We start from the raw sequence: 17,120 nt of genomic DNA, 5'->3' as shown, positions 1-17,120 counted from the left end.
ATGCCAAACACATGCTTTCCTTCCCTTCCTCCTGTGAGGACTGCTCCACCACACGTACTCTTTTTAAAAACCCGAAACAGCTAATCAGCTGATTGGGCTGTCAAAACATGGACCACAGATACATAGGTGGCTCAAGGAAAGCACAAATGGAAAGCAATTAGAACTCCCTGAAACTGTTTCTTTCAAACTTTATAATATTAAACAGAGCTTAAATTAACAATTGGGTGAAGAGAAATAAGAAATCTTCTTGAGTTTACATTAAGATATTCACATGTGCGTATATGAGGTCCAGTACATAACTGTGATTAAAAAAAAACCCCAAAATACAAAAACTTCCACCTGTGATGCCTCATGGGCCTTGTAGTCCTGTTCCTAGTACTATTGTGACAGATGAAGACGAAAACATGGGGTTTTCGCCGGTTCAACAAGAGCTGGAGTCTTTTCACCTGCCGGATGTTGATGTTTGCCCTCAAGAATTCAGTAAAACAGGCCTTGGGCAGAACTCCCCTCCGTTTCCCAGGAAGGAATCTTATTCTAGGGACAGGGGAGTTAGAGAGGCCCAACGGAGGAGTTTACGGATAGCTGCCAAACAACAGACTGATTAGGTCTGCTTCCCTTGGGAAATTCTAAGGAGTCTTGCATCTGGACAGAGTTGGGTTTCGCTTCTTGTTCTCTAGGGAAAGAGACTTGTTGGCGGGAAAACGAGACCCAATATAGGTGTTTGGCGCGGGAGATTCTTTGCGGAGTCAATTGATCACCTTCAGGAGAGAGATCGTGTGTGGACTTCGTAACCCCAGTTCCTTGCTTCCTGGATCAAGCTTCAAGCCTTGCCTTGCCTTGCGGTTTAACCACGGACCCTGCTCCATGCTTCATGTTTTGCCTTGTTTCCAGTCACGGACCTAGCCAAGAATCAAGTTTATTTCCAGCCTTGTTGTCAAGCTTCATTGGACTCTAAGACTCTGGCGTTTCCCCACACTATTGCTTGGCAAAAGTGTGTGTTTCGGTCAAGTGGATTAAAACTTTGAACTCTAATATCATTTATTGGACAATACATTTTTGGACTATATTCGACCTCATTTGAAAGGTCTGCTTCTGAACTATATTCTTCACTTGTTTTTATTGCTTTTATATATTCCCTTAATAAAGATATTAGATAGAGATTGGCCTCTGTGTACGGTTATTGGTGCCAAGCAGCCAGGGACCTGACACCACCGGATGTCCTCTGTCCACTCTCCACCTTTATTTGCTTCAAAGGAAGATGTGAGGATGGCGGGGGAGCATATCCAGGGACTAACAAGTCTGTGTGTGGACTTGCTGTCAGGTCCTGGGATTTTTAGCATTTTGGCATGGCCTGGAAGCACTTATAGTAAGAGAGATAGATGAGGAAGTAATATTTAGGCTGAAAAAACTATTCTAGTATGTTGAAATGCTAACTATCAGGATAAATCAGTTACCTGCATTGCCAGACTGACCACGTACATCAATAGTTTGCTGCCCCATGTCATTTTATTGTTACAAGCAGCAATGCCCATGGATTGATTTAGATGGAGCTTAGTTTGTGAGGTCTACTCCAGCTTTCCTAATATGGAGCTACACCGTGGATTTGGATGTGGTGTGTCTGTATGAGCCTCCAAGTCAGCAGTCGGCTTATGGTGATCTCCTAGATTACATGTAGTTTGCTTAGACAAGGAATAAGCAGAGATGGTCTTGCCATTTCCTTCCTTTGATATATAGCTTACAGCACCTGGTATTCATTGGTGATCTCCCATCCAAATACTAACCAGAGATGACCCCACACAGCTTTCTAGATCAGATGGAATCTGGCATCTTTGGGGTATTTTGGATGATTCTAAGACTACTATTGCATTATGGGTACAAATCTACAGAGCTCTGTTTCACTCCCTTTGCCATTGAATAGCATTATTTGACAATGGAACGTGAAGGGGATATTTTCCATTCCAGGCTGGGCTTGCTGTCTTTAGCTTGGAGCATCTGCCCTATGCAGTTGAAATACAATTTCTGGCTCTCCTTGTTGTGTACTCTGGTCCCTCACCCAGCTTCTTGGCTAAAGACTCTTCCTCTGCTGGCAAGTGTAGAACGGAGCTTGGAATCTAGCACTGATATAAATTAATTAGCACTGAATTGTTAAAAAATAAATTGGTGAACATTAAAAAATGTTATGATAAATTATACAATTAAGTTCTTATAGGCATTGTTATTACAGTAATGTAATTATTGCATTATTTTAAAAGAATTAACATTACTAGAAATCTTCTCAAATGGCTAAACTTCAGAATTACCCCCAAAAGTAACCAAATAAAACAGGAGCCTCTGGTGGCCTAGGGGATAAAAGCCTTGTGACTTGAAGGTTGGGTTGCTGACCTGAAGGCTGCCAGGTTCAAATCCCACCCGGGGAGAGTGCGGATGAGCTCCCTCTATCACCTCCAGCTCCATGCGGGGACATAAGAGAAGCCTCCCACAAGGATGGTAAAACATCAAAACATCCGGGCGTCCCCTGGGCAACGTCCTTGCAGACGGCCAATTCTCTCACTCCAGAAGCAACTTCGGTTGCTCTTGACACGAAAAAAAAAACCAGAATAAAATTAACATAAAATGTTAACCATAATTCAAAAATGTTTCGTTGATGGGGTTGATTGTTTAAAATAATGCTTCAATTAAAATAATTGTTGATGATTTTAATAAATTAAGTGCAACAAATAACATTTTAACAAATTATTTCTAAGCTTTGATTGAATCCATATTTGACCAGGTTTCCCCATGCTCTCTGGAAATATCCTGCCCAGAGATCATTGCATCGGCCTTATTGTTTCTTTTCATATTTCTCTCTGTCTGTTTTGATACTGTGTTTATAAAATTTTAGTTCCAAGGACCAGAAAGTGAGTTCATTGCTTGCCTTGAGGGATATCTGGGGAGTGGAAGCAGTGGGAGTACTGCCCTCTGTCCCTCTGTAGCTGATAGTATGAGGACACGCCTGTTATATATGTGATGACGCAAGCATGTCACTGCTGTTCAGAATACATTGGGTTTTTCTAGATATGGTTCCATCTATGATTGCCTGACTGGATATAGCAGTGTTTCCTGGGATACCATCTGTCTTTTTGACACCCTTGTTTTGTACTTTCTTATTGCATGTTTTTATTCTCTGCTTCCAAACTGAGCATACAAAAGAGTATGGTGGCAGCTTATCTCTAGTCTTAAAATTGTGCAATAAATGACTTTGCAGATTGCCTAAAAATCTTCAGTCTCAGTCCAATGCATATGACAAGCACCTTTGATCACATCTTTTCCCACAGCAATTCAAATGTTAATAAATGACATGCTTTTGCAAAACTACTAATTCTCTGATCTTTATTTTTCACATAAACAAGATCAGCTTAATATAGACTTTGCCCACTTACAAACTCTACATAATTTGAATTACAACATCAGCTTGTTCTTCCACAGTGCCATTTAACTTTATACAAGAACAAGATGGGTTTTGGCTTAGAAAGTCATAAGGAGAACTTTTAAATACTACATACACTAGAATATTGATCTTACTGATACTCGGCGTGCACATCAGTTTCGTTATCAGAAACACTTTGACTCTTGGTTATGTTCATAGGGAGTGTTGTCCAGCTTCAGTAATGTAGTATGCGTTATCCTTCATATATTCCTAAAGCAGGATGTACGCTGTACACTTATATACAACAGTTGGTTCAAGCACAGACATTGCAGTGTCATGCTTTCATTCAAAATCATGATGCCATTTCCCCCCCACCCCCGATTACAATCGCTTATGGCATCTAAAATGCAGTATATTGCTTTGCAAATGCAAGTAATTGTTGCAGACTGGTCTTCATGATGGAATGGTATGGCATATATTGCACACTTTTTCTTCTTTTTTTCTCTTTTTTTAAAAAAAAGATTTATCATAAATATACAGACCAGTATATGACATTGAAGAACAGGAAGCAAAATGGAAACAGTGCCCTTGCATAAAGATCAATCCGCTTTGCTGCTGATGGGATAACAGGTTTTGGTGGAGGAGGCTTCTTATTGTTCTTTGCCTGAGATTTCCCAAGCCCATTGTTGACTTCAATGGGCTTTCCATAACAGTCATAGTTTGACAGTTCAAAATCTCTTGGCAAGCTTCCAACAATGCTGAAATCATTGGATCTCAAGTCAGATTTCGACGTACACACTTTTTTACATCGAGTCTCTCCAACCTAGGGGGGTTTTTTTACAAAAAGAAGAAGATATTTTAGAAGTCACAAGTAAATGAAGTTTTAATATAATGCACTGGTCTTTTTTTGAGTAACAAGAAAACATAACATACAGTAATTTGAGTGGCTAGGACTGTATTATAGACTGATGACATAGGCCAGCAGAATCCTGGTTATCCCAACTTTTGTTTTGCTCTATTCTTTGAGTAGAAAGCAAACTATACCAATCTGTCAATATTTTGTCAATATTATAATCCAGATTTAAATGTGTTATTGATTTATTGGTGTTAAATAATTTTACATCTTATTTTATTTTAAATTAGCATTATAAATCACTATGGGATGGACATGATGAAAGGCAATATATAAGTACTTTAACTAAAGAAATAAATCCACCCAACTCGATAGAGATTTCATTCATCATGGCCTTCATGCTGAATACAGCAAGCTCCTTTGTCCTAACTCATTATTATTGGACAGCCAGAGTTCTAAAAGTGTGAAGGTAATTAAAAGGATATGCTAATGAAGTCACAAGCTCTCTGCTCAGCTGCCAATTACAGTTAACTATATCAACGGATGTAGGGCAGAAGTCAAATATATGAATTGCAGACTATAGCAAAAACAGTAAAGAAACAATCATATGTATGCATAGCAATGACAAACCATGTAAATATTTAACCCCTTTCTAATCAATATTAGAAACAAAAACCATTTTTTGAAAATATGAATATTTTTCTTTAAAGACTGGTTGTATACAAAGGAGTAATCGTTTTCAGATGGCAATTTATCATCTGCCAAAGCCATTATTATTTCAGCAAACACAGTTCAGTCATCAACAAATAATCAGATGAGATGGATGGGACAGTGACCTTAAATGCTGTGTGTTTTGCTAAAGTTAGCAGTATAATCTGCCCATAATTATCTGTTGGTTAGCAGCATATTTCCTCCTTTTAATTTATTGTGCAACATTACTCTTAGCGGGGGTTTTGCACAGAAATATTACTAAAATATTTTAATATGCCATAATTGTTATTTAGACACTTTAATAGACACCAGAAAACCACAAAATCCCAGCCTGGTAAATTACAGAATTGGTTCTCTAGGACTGAGTAGATAGTTGTGGGGACTTCATTTGTTTTTTGAAAAAAAATGTGACCTTTTTCTTCAAAAGCGTCCAAAGAACCATCCTTGTATTCAAATAAACAAACAAAAAGCCTTAAAACTATTACAACACCCAGAACCCAAAGAACCAAATGGAAGTGACAGCCGAGACTGTTTTCTTGCAATTATGAACCCTGAAAGACCATCAGTGACCACTTGGAGAGAAGGAAGCATACCGTGGTTATTTATGTTTTGGTAAACTCACAGCAATGTTCTGCATAATGTGGGCATGGGACTGTATCTGAAAATTGTTTACCAACTTCTACTGATGAAATATATAACTGTTGCCTTGGCTGAGTAACCTACCACCAGTTATTAATATGTAACCGTGACACGACCGATAAGGGGAGAGAACTCTCACAAACTCTGTGACTTACAGTTCATGCCTGAATACGCTATCACTGACTCTGTGTCACCTTTAATTTTATATGTTTGTTACAGGATTCAATTTTTAAATGTTTGTATATATCTCTTTGCTGTGTAACTTAAATCCTGGAATCAATATGTAACTTCCAACTTCTCCTCATCAATATAATCTCCGGCCGACTTTCAGAAATGCAACTTCAGTCCTGTAACTTGACATGAGACTTTAATATATAAGTTGAAAATAAAGAAATGTTTATTTATGAAATCTTTTGCACATAAGCGTATCTGTTACAAAGTACTTCATTTCAGTTCCTCTTGGTATTATTGCTATTGTCTTTCACTATACATAAAACTGTTATTATATAACTTCCAAAACAGTTTAACTTATTTCAATTTGCAACTTTCTTCTCTTTCTAATGTATATTTCTCCTCAGCCATCCAGCTGGATAACTTATATCTTATAATCACTCTTTTCCATTGATAGTTTAAATGAAAACCTAGTCCCATAGGACACTCTTTCTCTCAGCTTCACCTGGCTGAAGACTTAGACTCAAATTAGTCTCTTTTTCCTTCAGTACTACAACTGAAGCCTCAATCTTAAAAAAAGATCCTCTTCACTCTAGCTCCCTGGCTAGAGACTGAATAACTTTCAAATTCCCTTTTTCCTCCCAGCTAGCTCTGCCCTTTTTCTTGCTAGCCACTCTAAAATGGATACATTTCTACTGCAAGGCTGCGTAACCATGGCGATGCATTGACCAATCAGATGTAGCCAACTCCTGCCCGCTCTTGCCATAATATCAACATAATAAACCTAGACAGAATCCACATTATAATTAGTTTTTCCATTACACCTACCTACCTATTCCCAGAATTTTTTAAAGGTTTTGATTAACAGACTGACAAACAGAAAGACAGGCTTAGGACTTTATCCCACATTTTTTTACTCATATTTGCATGTTTTCAAACTGCTAGGTTGGCAGAAGCTGGGGCTAACAGTGGGAGCTTACCCAGCTCCCCAGATTCTAACCGGCAACCTTTTGGTCAGCAAGTTCAGCAGCTCAGCAGTTTAACCCGCTGTGCCACCAGGGGGGTTATTTCTGATCATATAAGGAGAGAGAAGAGGGAGAATTTGCATATGGCATATATATAGTGTGGAGAATGTACCTCATGTTGTTGAACTACATAGTCAATAGTGATGAATGATAAAAATTGCAGTTCAGAACATTCTGCAAAGCCACACATTCTCCATCCTCTGAAAAGATTTATTAGCAACACATGCTAAAGAAATGAGAAATTGTCAACACTGAGATATTATCCTCACGTTGACAAGTAAAAGTAATTATAGGAAGAAATACTAATACAGAATTCATATAATAGTAAAAGCATTTTGGGTACACCTGCAGTATTCATCAGGCCATTGCAACTGATTTGTGGAAGGTATAGAATTCACTGCGAAAAAGATGATGATGGGCACCAGCCTTGATATTTTTTATCAATAACAAAAGGAGACCTTCAGATATAGTGCAGTTGTGTGTGCATGTGTTCTTGCTGTGTTAGAACAGAATACAACATGGCCATAGGCTCTAGGCATCCCAGAAGGAATCCATAATTTACTCTGAAGTTGTGGGATCAAAGGAAGGGCATGGCTATCTTTGTTAGAAGTTATGACATCCCTAGTCCCTGTCATTTCTTGAGTGGAAGAAAGGTCTATAAGTCATTACAGCAAGGGATTTGTGGCCAATCACATTTGAAAATGAGTAAGAAGATTTATTTCATTATTATGGAGATCTACAACTGAAATCATCTTCTTTTGTAGCTCCAGCTTGTATGGAATCTACTATTTCCATATTTGCAAAGACCTCTTCTTTACACAGGTTGTCACTGAACAAATGAGCATCTAGGGAAGCCATATACAATATGTGTAAAATTAGGGGGAGATTTATTATTTGGCCTCAACCCTCAGTTGTATGTTAAGGTAAAATTTGTTCTCCCAGAAGTCCCTTATTTTGCATCAAAAAATCTATAAAATAGATCAATATGTGTGTATAGTAATTCTCACATTAATGTATCTTCAAAAAGAGTTGAAATTCCAAATTCCAAATATTTAAGAGAAATGGAAAAAAAGTCTTCATTGAAAGCAATGTTATGACTGCTTTCACATGTGCTAGACATACAAACTAGAAAAGAACGTTTTCACCAGTGGGAATAAAATCATGTACTTGTTAGAGAGAGCTGTAGGGATGAACTGGAGAAGAGCAAGCGTTTACTACATTTTTAACAACAGAGTAGTTTTCAGCAGTTGTCACAGTTATGAGACATATTTAATTTTTAATTCAAGTTGAACAGTTAAACATATAGTGCTTTGCTCCATTTAGAAACATATCCTGTGCCCATGCTTTTCGAGATCACAAATATTTGTAGGAGATGCTGATGATGCCACAAAGAATCACTAGAGCGTGCAAGACTGTAATTTGTTTCTCGGTAGGATTCTAGAATATAGCAAGCTAAAGTGGCACTGAGAAGACAACCAGATAATATGAAAGGTCAGAAGTGTAGATACTTGGAGATGCCTAAGAAGCTGTATGGATAAGATCATAATCTGGCTACTGAACTGTCTAGACTTAGAAATATTGATAGTCAAATGAGGCAATGGACTGTTTGGTGGGTTGAGCTCTGCTCATAGCATGAGAGATTTGATTTATATTTCACCTTATCCAATGTGAATAATATATAGCTGGTTCAGCCATCTCATTGCAAGTTGAAGTAGTAAGTGAAAATGAAACCAGAACATGAAATAGTTTCATTCCAAGCCTCCACAAGACCATCTTTCCAGCTACCACACTTCAGCTACTAGTAGTTTCCACAGAAGTTTGCAGCATACCACTGGATTGCAGGTGTATGGCAATACAAAAAGATATATATTTGCACTGAAAGCAATTCAGAAGCAGCTACCTCCGTTGAGAAAATTGAAGGATTCTGAGAGTGTCATTCTTTTCTAAATAAGGAACACTCTAAGAATCTTATTTTAGAAAGTAAAACCACTTCGGGGAATCTGGAAGTCAATTTGCCAGTGCGTCACAGAATTTTAATGAATGTGTGGCGGAAGCATCACCGGTATATATGGGTGTGACAGGATCCAAGGGCAAAGAATTATCCCCTGCACCCATCTGCATTGTCCACCCTTGCCTAACCCTACATTATATGTAGTATTGATACTGCTGTTGATTTTGGGATAAGAAGACTATTTTAAATGGTGGTACTTTAAGAGCTTTTGCAAAGGCACATTTTCCTTTCCACTCTGGCATTTGCATGTGTTTTGGAGGGGCTTTCAGCAAATGGCTTCAACTTGCAGCTGTTTGTTTGGAAATAATTCACTGCAGGATCACAACAAAATATTTATGTATTTTGTACCATCTGTGTCCAAGTACTATGCCTATGTATACTCTGTGTCAGACTTCCTCAAGTTCCAGATATTTGGGATTTTTATCACCATTACCACCAGACAGTATGGCCATTGGCAACTGAAATGTAGTACATCTGAAGAGTCTGGATAAGGATGGTTTCTGGAAAACTCTTCATGTAACATATATTTAACAATACCTCCATACCAGGCCCGTAGCCAGGTTTCGGGAGGGGCTGGGAATTTGGTTCGGGGGGGGGGGGGGTGAGTCTGAGCAGGAGAGGGTCAACCCTAGCAAACCTTTCGTATTGTTATCTCAATACCGCCATGCATATGGGATATATTGAGCATGGTGATCAGATCATGATAGGAATAAACATAACAGTTTAAATAATAAATTTAAGGCTTTTTCGCGGACCACCCTGAGAATTTCGGGGGGGGGGGGGCTGAAGCCCCTCAAGCCCCCCCCCCCCAGCTACATGCCTGCTCCATACTTTACATGAAATGATTGAAAACAGAGTAACTCAGCATCATCATCATAACAACAACAACACAAGAAAGGTGCATACCTGTAAAGTACTGATGTGCACTGGGGTACCTGTGCCATTCACTGTATTCTTTTTAGTCGCATTTCCACCTTTCCCCTCTGCTTGCTCTGCCTTAGCAATCTTTGCCTTTTCTAATTCAATTTGCTTTGGATTGTTCAGCATGACTTGAACCACGGCATACTCAACCAGCGAAGCAAACCCAAAGAGAAGGCACGCAATCAGCCATACGTCTAAGGCCTTCACATAAGACACTTTGGGGAGTTCAGCTGCAAGGGTAGTACATTCTGATGCCAAGCTGAGCACAGAAAAGATACCTACAAGAAAAGGGAAGAGGAGAAATCAAGGGGAAGGGGGATCTTTCGGCACTGCTAATTTTTTTGTACCTTGCTACCCCCAAAGCATTTCTGCAGCCAAACTCTAAATGGCAGTATTTCTTCAAAGGGAACAGGATATGATGGTATACCATATATATGTTCCAGGATATGAATATGGATGTACAAGATGAAATATGGACCTGGTTACTTCCACTGATAATAATATTTCTGAGCATACACACAGCAATGATAGCTACAAATGGTTGTATTGTTGCTGATTCAGTATTATTATCCTTTTGCTGATTACTCTTAGTTTTTACCATGATTTTAAAATCTTCAGTGGAGTTTTATGTATCACAGAAAGAGCCTAAGGCAATGGAGTGCCAGATGGGTGGATCACTCTGTGATAGTGAGTATAGAGATCAAAGCATTCTGAATGTGCTCTACTAATTCTATACATCACAAAAGAGTTTGAAGGGTCTAGCAGTGTAAGTTAAACCATAATTCTATTTTTTCCATTTTTAAAAAAATAAGAATATATGTGATTCTAATATTTATCCCTTTTGTCTGCATTTCATGATCATTGCCTTTATATATGTTCAACTTTGTAGTTATTCAAGCTTGAAAGCTAACTCTGAAGATCTAAAATCCTCTGACTGAAAAGAGTGCTGCTTGGCTTTCAGAGCTTTGTTTGATAGGGCAATGAAGGTCACTCAACCTATTGCTAGCTTCTATTTATCTTGAGCATAGGCCAAAAGGTTCAGCTTCAGAGTGATAGAAAATAACCAATATTTCAAAGGAAATGCATAATCAGACTGAAGGTTATGGGAAACAAGTTTCATAAAGAAGCTCAAGAATGAATAGCATGATGGCATCAGAAAAAGCTTATATGCTACTGAGCATATGCTACTGGAATTAAAGACATGGTGGAAGGGTGATATGTAATTGATTACCCTAAAATTACCAAATCCTTTCTGATCCTGAAAGATAATTAAGGTCAGGTCTGATTAGCACTTGAATGTCAGACTGCCAAAAAATAACAGGCATTGTAGACTATATTTCCCAGGAAGGTACTGACATATTATTTTTCTAAGAAAATCTTATGAAATTCATGGAATTGTCAATGGTCAATAGGTGATACACACCTGGCTCCTTTGGTTGCAGCCATGTAAAAGATCAGGACCTGCCTTGCTGCTCACTGCAGATAGAAGTGGTCTTCCCATTAGGCAAAGAAATCAGTCACCTCAGGCAGCAGACATTTGAAAACAATGTAATGGAAAGGAGAATTGTGGCTGCTTCCACACAGGACAAAATGTGGCACAACCCGTCATTAAAAATGCAAGCTTGTGCCACACAAGAGCAAAACCCCACCTCATTCGACAGAGTTTGGAGAGTGAAGCCCTTTTCTCCTCTCCAAGTTCCATTACATCATCACTTCTCATTAAGAGGATGAAACAGGAGGCAGGGAGGGAAGGGTAGCACTACCATCCCACCTCCCTGGGCTTCCTAAGCCGGGGGAATGTGGGAGGGCTATGGAGATGCCACCTGGGATTGTGGACCACATACCTGAAAGATTCAAAAAAATATCCGGATCTCTGCAGGTATTGCACTGATTCTTCATCATAGGACAGATTTTAAATATTTCATAATGCAAAATACAGTAGAATCTCACTTATCCAACATTTGCTTATCCAACGTTCTGGATTATCCAACACAGTCTGCCTCCTGCCCGGAACCATAGCTGTTTCTTTATGCAGCAAGGACTGAACTTTTTATGCATTTAATTTCCAACAATGTTGTTATTATAATTTCATTTTATGCAATTCTATATTTATTTGTAGTATATTTGTTAGTAGTCAATGTTTTTGTAGTCAGTGTTTTTAATACATTGCGATGTTTTGGTGCTAAATTCGTAAATACAGTAATTACTACATAACGTTACCAGTATTGAACTACTTTTTCTGTTGATTTATTGTAAAACATAATGTTTTGGTGCTTAATTTGTAAAATCATAATGTAATTTGATGTTTAATAGGCTTTTCTTTCATCCCTCCTTATTATCCAACATTTTCACTTATCCAACGTTCTGCCGGTCCGTTTATGTTGGATAAGTGAGACTCTATTGTAATAGGCAAGTAGGTTACTGTTAGCTTCTGACAGATACTGTGCAAATACAGAGATTAAATGTGAAGGCTTCCTAGCTGCTCCACCATATTTCATAACCAGACTTTGTATCACTACATGATACTTTTGGCGAGCTGCCATTGTCTTGGTAGAGTCTAGGAAGTGTCTTACTTGTAGTCCCAAAATGGACTGCATAACACAGCATTTCATTACTCCAGCATTCCATACCATCAAGTGTTGGAGACTTATTTTTTTTTCTTTCCATGGTTAATGCTTTAAATATCAAAGTTCTGTAATCTACTCACCACCCCAGATTTTATATCTCTTCTAGATTTCTACTTACAGTTTTACTCACACAAGTCAGTGATGATTTGGGAAACAGATACAGGAACAAGGCTACAGCTCTTGTCTTTTAAAAGGTAGAGACATGTATGGGACTGAAAAAGAGAAGACTGGGATGAGAATGGAGAGCATGCCATGAGAGTGTAGTTGCCTTCAGTAACCAATGAAATGTCTTGCTACTGAAGTAATTCCAAAAGGACAAGTGGCATTCAGTGGTTCTGACAGCATGTGGAAATATAGGTTACCAAGTGGCACTCTTGCAGCACTTGCATCAGGATTGATCCAAAATGACAACCATGAAAGCACGACAATTAGCAGTGTGGGAGCATAGACCCCCATCATGTAAAAGCCAACTTGTCTTCTTAAAGTGAAGATCACTTCTACACACGTGTAATAACCTTTGGAGAAATAAACATGTTTAAGTACTTAAGTTTTAACAAGTTGCCACATCTCAGATATAAAAGATTAGGCCTAATTTTATACAAACTTTCCCAGAAATAAGTCCAACTGAAGAGAGTGGGTTTATTTCTGAACACATTCCTTTGAATTGGAATTGTAAGAACCCCATGAAACCTGCTCTGCTTTAAGAGGTTTTTCCAGTTGATATCAGAAGGAGCCTGTCCTAACCAAAGGTCAAATTAAGTTTGTGAAGAGAAAAAACAAGGAGAATCCACTAAAACTATTACCACCAGACAAAGGCTTATAGTCCACTATTAACTAGACTTGTGCATTTGTATAAAATTACTTACTATTTCTATTTGTTCCATTCATATGGCCCCGTTTCCGTTTCCGTCCACTGCTTATTGAAACAGGCACTTATACAAATGTACTTTTCTGTCCAAGGTCCAAAAAACCCAAAGATTTTTAAAGCCTTGGGCTGTAAAGCACCAGGCCCTGTGAGCTGGGCTTACAATTGAGTGCTCAATGCTTGTAGGCCCTGCCTGCTGGGCCTACAGTTGAGTACTCAATTGTAGGCCTGGCAGGCAGGGCCTATGAGCATTGAGTGCTCAATAGCTCGAAGGTCAGGCTCGCAAGGCCTACAATCAAGCATTGAGCACAAAATGCTTGTAGGCCCTTGAGTGCTTGACACTCGACTGTAGGTAGGCCCTGCAAGCCAGACCCACGAGCCATCGAGCACCTGGCGCTTGGCTGTAGGCCCTGCTAGCAGATGAAACAGATGAAACAGGATTCAGGCCCTACTCTACTATTAACCTGAAGGGCACCTAAAAATTACCAAAACCAGCAGTGAAAAGCTACTGGGTTTTAGCAAGAGAAACTCTGTACTACAATAACGCTTGAGAATAGATCTATTTCCATATATGGATACCTCTCATTAGATCTTGAATAGTATGCATGTAAGACAAATATTGATACTTGGAACTTGAAAAAGTTACTTCTGCATAGATTGGAGATTCTGAGAGTTGTAGTCCAAAAAGTAAATTTTCTCAGCTGTGATGTACTATAGCCAACATAACATACTGGCTCTTTTGCAATTTTGTGTAATTGAAATCTATGAAATGATTTCTAAATTGTGTTTTGAGAGAAAGATTAGGGATGTATACATCTCAATTTTTTAAAATAAAAATGGTTCATATGAAACTATAACTACTGTGTTTTCCACAATACACCTGCAAGATTTTGACTCACATAACAGTGCAATTGCTTAAGATGTAAAATTTATTATGTCACTGCTTATGAGCATATGAGTAATCTTTAACGAGCCTCCCCACACAACACAGTATGTAAGTCATAAAAGTAGAATAAAATATGAATAAATTTGATGGCTTATGATTTTAAATGAAAGAATTACTTTAAAGACCCAGTGTAAAATGCAACCCAATAAAAGGCAAGGAATTATGCAATTAATTTACTAAAGACATTCACATTCTGGTTATTTGATTCTCCTCTTTTTATGATCTTTAGCAAGTGGAACACTTTCTATGCCATTTATAAATGGATTCCACAGATTGTAAAATTCTTATTTCATTTTCCATTCTATATATGACTTTTATGTGTTCAGCTGTTTGTGTTAGGTCAGAAATTCACTCCTGCTCTTGCTAAAGGTCTTCAGATTATCTTCCAAATAGAAAGCATAGCATTCCTAGTCACCAAGATAAAGAATGTAAATTTTACATTAAGGGAGGCCAGCTGGCTGTTTCATTATAACTATGTCCCTCCCTCCACCCTCATTTTCATTTTCCCCTCTTTCCCTGTTAAACACAAAACTAGCAGAAAAAAACACAATACAACATGTCCCTATCATGCACACTACACTCTATCCAGGTTTGCTCTCATACAGAGGAACGCTTTCAGTGGTATTAAATGCTATCTGGGTAATAATGCTGTTAAATTTAATAATAATAATAATAATAATAATAATAATAATAATAATAACAACAACAACAACAACAACAACAACTTTATTTTTGTACCCTGCCTCCATTTCCCTGAAGGTACTTAGAGTGGCTTACATGGGGCCATGCCCGGGTAATTACAATGAACAGAATAAAACACATCAAAATAAAAGTACAAAATTATACACATGAACATAGTTAAAATTAAAATGGCAACCATAGTATAGTTAAACATAGTTTAGACACCAGAGTAACAATCATAAAAACGAGCTGGGCCAAAGATCAGAAGTAGGGAAAAGATGAATACTTATATTTACAACTGCCAATGTATTCATTATATTCCAGATTTTCATGTTTGCTATCTGATTCATAATCCAACCAAGATGAAAGGTGTCACTGTCAAAAGCAGCATCATGCAACAGAGAACACTAGCTCAATTGAATTAACATTGCAATTGGAATAGTGTATATATATAAAACTGAATTTTGTACTAAGTATACACCCCAAATTTAAGTAATTTTGTAAAATGACATTAACTAAACTGAGGGATCACAGTTAAATCAGAAGAGAAATTGGGCTCCAATATTTGAAGAATGGAAAGCTTGGCTTCCAATTAAATTAATATATATACTTTCCAAAAAAATCAGTAAAATGAGAATGCAAGAGTTGTAGATGGAACATGTTGTTACTATTAGTGTTGTATTTATATGTTTGTGCTTAGTACCCACCCAAAATTCAAAAAATTTTGTGAAACAACATTAACTAATAATTAAGATGGGCTATAAAAATGGATTGGTTATATGAAATTATGTGGATTTGATGTAATATAAAAGGAGAGAAAGCATGTCAATGATAAAATAACATAAATACTAACCTACTAACAATTTAAATGAAAAGTATAGAATTTTCTTAGTATAAGAAGAGATTTAATGTGAAACAATCTGTTATGAAAAAAAATAAGATCAACCTTCACTTAAGAAGAACTGGAAAAGAATATATGAAGACCAGGAGACAACGTAAGACACAAGAAGACACAATCAATGGACTTAAAATTAAAATTGTTAGAATCCTCAATATTATACAAAATGTTTGTTAAAGAAATAGATATGAATACTCAGTTATAACAATGATAATTTCATAAAAGAATTTCCCATATAGCAACAATCCTCACCTTTTTTGTCTTCTCCTTGTGATATATTAGATTTTTGGTAAAGATGTAACTAATCAATAACAAAACTACTATCCCCATTTTAATCTTTTTTCTCCTTCCCTTTCCCCCCTGCTCCCCACTCTCCTAGTTCAATAAAATTATGTATTTTTAAAAACAGAACATTGCAATTCGGATAATTAAATGAATTAAATCATACCTTTGATCCCTGAGTGCACAGAACCAGAGATAGCTAAATAAAATAACTTAATTCCATTTATCATTTTACATATATTCAAATAAATAAATAATCATTCTATTTATTACTCCATGTATATTCAGGATACTCCTGTGATATTCTGGATTCTGTTAGCTGAGCAAGTCAGTTGTACAGAGACCATTAACTGATGATGAATCTTTGCAATTAACTAATGTGTAAACTAATGACGTGTTCCAGTGAGCATGAGTCATAAACTGTATCTTCCAGATGCTGTGACGAGACTCTCATTATTTCGCCCCTCTCTCATATCTGGTCATGATCCCTCCATGACGACTGTGACGTCCACCTATATGGTTCATTAAACTAATGCTGTAATAATGGTGAACGTCAGAAATATCTATAGCTCTCTAGTAATTGTCTAGATACAAGAAATCAGTTATGATGAAAGCTTTTTTGCAGGAATTTCAATGGAGAAAATGAATCTATTCATTTTGTTTTCTTCATAGGTTTTGCCTGTTATCATTAATAAGCCGAATACATAATGAAATATCAAGCAATATAAATCATTTGTCTGTGGACCCGTTCAGGTTCACTCAGCTGATATGGATCACAGAACTCACAGCTGATATGGATCACAGAAACCAGTCTGTATAAATCTATGACTGGGAAGTGAACCGTGGGATGAGCTGTGCCATGTTTATTTGAATGTGGTATTTGGTATTTTCTTGGCATGTAATTTTAAGTACAGCACACTATCGGGTACAGGATGGATGGTGAAAGAAAGTGTGATCAAATAAATGTGGTACAACCCACGTTTATTTGCAATTTTCTCTCTAAGAAGCGCATTCAGTGTTGGCACATATATCAGGTTCTTTTCTTTCAATAATAATAATATGTGTGTGTGCGTGAGTGTGTGTG

The 17,120-nt window shown here is 37.4% G+C and overlaps 1 protein-coding gene across 1 annotated transcript in view; it reads right to left on the bottom strand.

The window, feature by feature from the left end:
* Positions 1-3,352: 3,352 nt before the first annotated feature.
* Positions 3,353-17,120, bottom strand: part of glrb (glycine receptor beta) — a 44,509-nt gene continuing 30,741 nt past the window's right edge. Inside the window, exons 8-10 of the mRNA XM_003221731.4 lie at positions 12,727-12,879; positions 9,723-10,015; positions 3,353-4,229 (exon numbers count right to left, since the gene is read on the bottom strand). Of these exons, the coding sequence (XP_003221779.1) occupies positions 3,933-4,229; positions 9,723-10,015; positions 12,727-12,879 (743 nt within the window). The 3' untranslated portion in view covers positions 3,353-3,932. The remainder of the gene's footprint in view (positions 4,230-9,722; positions 10,016-12,726; positions 12,880-17,120) is intronic.

The sequence above is a fragment of the Anolis carolinensis genome, chromosome 5, assembly GCF_035594765.1.
Source record: "Anolis carolinensis isolate JA03-04 chromosome 5, rAnoCar3.1.pri, whole genome shotgun sequence".
NCBI lineage: Eukaryota > Metazoa > Chordata > Lepidosauria > Squamata > Dactyloidae > Anolis > Anolis carolinensis.
This window is presented reverse-complemented; position numbering and strand designations above follow the sequence as displayed.